General features: G+C 40.7%; 1 protein-coding gene across 1 annotated transcript; it reads left to right on the top strand.

Annotated features, from left to right (window-relative positions):
• Positions 1-332: 332 nt before the first annotated feature.
• LOC110106657 (putative disease resistance RPP13-like protein 1) lies at positions 333-1,531 on the top strand. The gene is made up of 2 exons (XM_020836611.2): positions 333-692; positions 790-1,531. Exons 1-2 carry the CDS (start codon positions 483-485, stop codon positions 1,186-1,188), a joined length of 609 nt encoding a protein of 202 aa, XP_020692270.1. The 5' UTR covers positions 333-482; the 3' UTR covers positions 1,189-1,531.
• The last annotated feature ends 3,959 nt before the right edge of the window (positions 1,532-5,490 follow it).

Below are 5,490 nucleotides of genomic sequence, written 5' to 3'. Positions count from 1 at the left end.
TAGTTATCCTGTTTGTTCTTTACTATTTTATTGCTGCAGGTTCCTTCTTAATTGCAGGGAAGAGCTGCATCAAATATGTTATGAATAAAATGACTGCTGGAGCAGAAGAACTCATTATCAAGAACCATTTAAAAAAAACTTCTAATTTATTTTAAAATACATACATTTTCTTATTTTTATTTTAAAATGGAGACTTTCAGTCGTCAAGTTACGACTACGCGGCAGCTTCGTCTTCTCTCTCGCTTATTCTCCGTTTACTAGACTTAGGCTGGACGTGGCCATTTGCTGCTTAAATTCTTTCTCTATTCCGATCTCTGTTTCTCCTACTGTTCAGTTGTTCTGCTCTCTCTACCTCAATCGCCGCTGCGATTGAGGGATTTTGTGTTGGTCCAATCATGGAAAAGATCATCAACACTTGCTCTGATTACCATGAGGATTACAGTAAAGATTAGCTTAAAGATCAATTCAGATGGCAGACAGGCATGAAGGAGGAACTTGAAAGGCTGCGAGAGAACCACCCCAAGATGCAAGCTGTCGTCTTTGTTGCTAACCAAGCACAAATCAGCGATCCAGCTCTCAACAAATGGATATGGCAGCTGCGAGATGCTATTGATGAGGCAGATGATGTGCTCGATGAGTTGGAGTACATGAAGCTTAAACAACAGCTCCCCAAAAACACGGATGAAACAAAGGTGCGTTCCGCCACCGCGAGCTTCCTATTTGATTCTACTCACAAATATATATATTTATTTATTCATTTGATAATCTATTTCTAACTAATATGATCAGAAAAGAAAGTTCACGAGCTTTCTATTTGAAAGTGCCCGTAAAATTCTCAAAGTTGGCGAACGTGTTCTCAAAATTGATCCCAACTTGAAGCGACTGGAGAAGGCTGTGCAGAAACTTGATAAAGTTTCGGCTGATGTTACTAATTTCCTTCATCTTTTAGACAGCGCGAAGCAGGAACAGAAGGAGCAGGAGGTTGATTTCTACAAAACACGTGAAACTGGATCTTTGCCTAAAAATGATCTCATTGGGCGGGACAAGGATAAGGAGCTTGTTATGGAGTGGCTTAGGAAGCCATCAAATGAGCATCGGGGAACTGATTTGCACAGAAACATTTCTCTTCTATCTATAGTGGGGCATGGTGGTATGGGAAAGACAAACTCTCTTGCAACATGTCTATGAAGATGAAATGACAAAGGAATTTTTTGATCTTAAAATGTGGGTTTGTGCTTCCAACAACTTTGATGTGAAAAAAGTCATTGCTGATATGTTATCAACTCTTAAGAAGGAGAGGCCTCGTTTGGACGACACACTTGATGCACTTCAAATTAGTTTTCGGACTGAGATTATGTCCAAGAAGTTCTTACTTATTCTGGATGACATTTGGGAGGAGGAGGAGGAGAACCGCGATATCAGCAAATGGGAGGATGTGCTCGCTCCTCTAGCTTATGGGAAATTTGGTAGCAGGATTTTGGTGACAACTCGAATGGACTCAGTTGCAATGAAGATTGCAAAGATCATTAAAGAGAGAGAGAAAATATTTAGATTAGAGGGCTTGAAGGAGGATGAGTGTTTGCAGCTCCTCAACTCTCATGCATTTGCTGGTGTAGAGAACCCCCTGATGATCATAAGAAATTAAGAGCCATTGATGGAGAGATTGTTAAAAAGCTTTTAGGATCTCCATTGGCAGCTAAAGTCATTGGTGGCGTTCTGAATGGCAACTTGGATGAAAGGCATTGGACAAATGTTTTAAGTAGTGGTTTTGTAAGTGCAGAATTGGGCCACAATGACATCTTTCTCATTTTAAAATTGAGCTATATGTTCCTCCCAAAACATCTACAAAATTGTTTCGCATTTTGTTCTATATTTCGACAAGATCATTGTTTTGATAAAGATGATTTAGTCAAAATGTGGATTGCATTGGGTTTCATTCAGCAACCTCATGATCAAGAATGGACTATGGAGGAAATTGGAGGAAGGTATTTTGATGTTTTGATTAAAAAATCTTTCTTTGATAAGTTTCTAGATGGACGATACTACAAGATGCATGATTTAATACATGAATTGGCACAATCAGTTTCCATACATGAATGTTTAAGAGTTGAGGATGGTACAAAGTTGCCTTTTATAATTCCTAAGACTCTTTGAAACTCCAAATCCATACATCATAAAAAATATTGGGGAGTTTAAATATTTGCATTCTCTTTTCTTGCTCTATGAAGCTTCTAATCAAGATCTTTGTAGTGCACTTATTGAAATATTTAAAGCATCGGGAAGCCTACGCTTATTATACGTATCTGCTCCTCGCTTGGAAAGCATAGACTTATCACAACTATATGCTCCAAGCTTGGAAATGATACTTGAGGAGATTGAAAATTTAATACATCTTCGATACTTAAATATTAATGATTAAAATTTGACTATGCTGCCAAGATCTCTAAGTAATCTCTATCACTTGCAATACAGAATCTATGATGGGCTACACCAATCTAAAGGTGATGTTTTTTTACCAAGTGACATTAATAATCTCTCTAACTTGCGTTACTTGAAAATGTCTGAGAATTATGTTTCATCGATATGTGGGATTGGGAAGCTAAAGTCTCTTCAAGAACTGCATATGTTTGATCTTAGAGATGTGAGTGGTTATAGAATTGGGGAGTTGGAGAATATGAATGAACTTTGCAAATTAGGAATCAATCGCCTTGAAAATATTAAGGATGCCGAGGAGGCTTCTAGTGCCAAATTATGTGCCAAGGGGAGGCTCACAGATTTAACCTTATGTTGGAGTAACACTGATTTGAGGAGCACCGATTTGGATGAGAACATACTCGACAACCTTCACCCACCAAAATATCTAAGGAATTTGAGCATAAAGAGATGCATGGGTGCAAGGTCTGCAATATGGATGAACAATGTCAATCCGATCTTCAATCTAGAGAAAATCTATTTGACAGATTGCTTGGAGTGTGAAACTCTTCCACCTTTTGGGCAACTTCCCTTCCTCAAGTCAATGACACTTTCTAACATGCCGAAAGTAAAATGGATCGAAAGTAAATTTAATGGAAATGATAAATACCATGCCTTTCCATTGCTGGAGGTTTTACGTATTAAGAAATTAGAAGCATTAGAGGATTTATTTGAGGCAGGAGTAGCTGCTGAAGATGGATGTTTGCTTCCTTGCTTCATTGAACTCGAGCTATTTGACTGCCCGAAGTTGAAAGAGTTGCCCTCTCATGCTCAGTAATCTCTGGATAAGTGATCCATCGGTGTTGCTAATGGAGCCATTGAGAAGTATCGTCTCCTTACAAAAGCTGATTATTTCGTGGAATGATGAGGTGGTTTCATTTCCAAATGAGGGGAGCAGTGGTTTCTAAAAGTTAGTTCATCTCTTTCTGAGCTGAACTTTATGTATCTCGCGTCCGTAGAGTTTCTCCCTTCCTCCTTGGAAAGCTTATCTTCACTTCAGAAACTACATATTTCAAAAGTTCCTATGCTTCGGGAAGTACCGAACCTTCCTCCCTTTTTGGAACGCCTAGAAATTTGGGGATGTCATCCAGGGATAAAGGAGCGCTATCGAGAGGGTGGAGGCTCCCATCGGCACAAGATTGCTCACATTCCTCATAATCTCTATTCGTTAATAGTGTCACAACTTAGTTAAAGTGTCCGTCTTTTACTTTATCTTGTTCTTGATTCTTGTTAACCACCTGTGCTATCTAGTGTCTATAAATACATGTATCATCTCTCCGTATGAAATGAATTCATTACTTTACTTTTACATTCTCTGCGTGTTTCTTCTTTCTTTCTCCTGAGCTTATCTCCACCGAGACTAAGCTCTTTCATGGTATCAGAGCAAGGCTCCCTCCGTTCGTTCTTCGTCCCCTCTTGACTCCTTAAGGCAGATCAAGGCTCGGCGATATCTCCCTCAACACCGACTAATCTCTCTTCCCCTTCACCCAATGAACTCACAATTCCCGCCCCCTTGAAGTTCTTGGTTTATAATCTAAAGAATCTTGTTCCAACGATCCTTACGAACGACAACTACGTCATTTGGCGTCTCCAACTTCTTCAACACTTCTCCGCAAATGATTTTCATGATCATCTAACCGGCATCGCCATTCGCCCATCCGAAGACTCTGAAGCCAAATTTAAACTGTGGAACTTGATCGATCGCAACCTTCTGTCAGTGATCTTGTCCACAATTTCCCCATCAGTTCCACCATATGTCCTCTCACTCACCTCCACCCATGACGTCTAGGCAACGCTGGAATACCGACTTCAACCCACCAGTAGGTCACGCGTAATCTGGCTCAAGAACGAGTTGCATCATATCCAAATGAAGATCAAACAATACATCAATATCTTTCTCAAATCAAGATCCTCGTCGACAACATCGCCGCAGCAAGATCCACAATCGATACAGAGGACATAATCTTATACATTCTGAATGGACTCCCAAGCAGCTACAATTCGTTCAAGACAACGATAAGAACTTCTTTAAACCCCATCCATTTAGACGTTCTATATTCTTTACTTTGCAGCGAAGAAATCAATATTCATTATGAACAATCAAGAGATTTGGAAACTCCCTCCGACACAGTCGCTCTATTCTCCGCCCACAATAGCTTCAATAGTGGTCGTTGAAATAGAAATCCAGCCCGCGGATCCAACCACAGACAAACACCCAACTCTCAAGCATTACCCTCCGGATCATCTCCCTCGGCAACCCGCCCCACCTGCCAAATCTGCAACAAAACTGGCCACTCCGTGATTAACTGTTGGCACAGATGCAATCCCAAATACGCGCCCACCTCTGCTCATGCTTCCCGGACACCTCTAGCGTATCAACCAGCAACTTCCACGCCTGATTGGGTACTGGACTCGGGAGCTACTTCTCACTTAACCTCCGACGCTTCAAACCTCCAAAATCCCACCGTATACAACGGTCTCGACTCCGTTTCCATAGCAAACGACAACAACATTCCGATTCAACACACCCGTCAAGGGCTCTCACCGCTTCCGGAATCATCACATAAGCTTCACCTAAGAAACCTTCTTCACATCCCATCCTTATCACACAATCTTGTTTCAATTTCGAAACTAACATCCGATAACAATGTTTATGTTTCTTTCGATGCTCATGGATTTGTTATCAAGGATATGCAGGAAAATCAACCCCTTATACGGGGTCGCAATCTTGACAACCTATACACTATTCGTACTCACAACCAGCTCAAGAAACAGCTCTCTGCACCTCCACGGCTTCCATTTCTCACTGGAACGCACGGCTAGGACATCTGCATGCTCGTCTGCTCGCATTTTTATCTAAACAAATTCCCGAGTTAAAGAACTCTTCCTCCTTCATTTCTTTACATTCTTGCAAATCTTGTAATGTGGCAAAAATTCACAAATTATCTTTTCCTACAAGCACATCTTCCTGTAATAAGATTTTTCAATTAGTGCACTCCGATGTATGAGGGCCAGCTT

The sequence above is a fragment of the Dendrobium catenatum genome, unplaced genomic scaffold (genome assembly GCF_001605985.2).
Source record: "Dendrobium catenatum unplaced genomic scaffold, ASM160598v2 fragScaff_scaffold_998, whole genome shotgun sequence".
NCBI lineage: Eukaryota > Viridiplantae > Streptophyta > Magnoliopsida > Asparagales > Orchidaceae > Dendrobium > Dendrobium catenatum.
The sequence above is the reverse complement of the archived record's forward strand: the minus strand, read 5'-3'. Positions and strand labels throughout refer to the sequence as shown.

What these genes read in the sequence shown, in the direction of transcription:
- LOC110106657 (XM_020836611.2), top strand. Translation starts at nt 483, where the DNA reads ATGAAGGAGGAACTTGAAAGGCTGCGAGAGAACCACCCCAAGATGCAA. An exon ending in AAAACACGGATGAAACAAAG is followed by an intron (nt 693 to 789) that starts GTGCGTTCCGCC and finishes TAATATGATCAG; the next exon opens with AAAAGAAAGTTCACGAGCTT.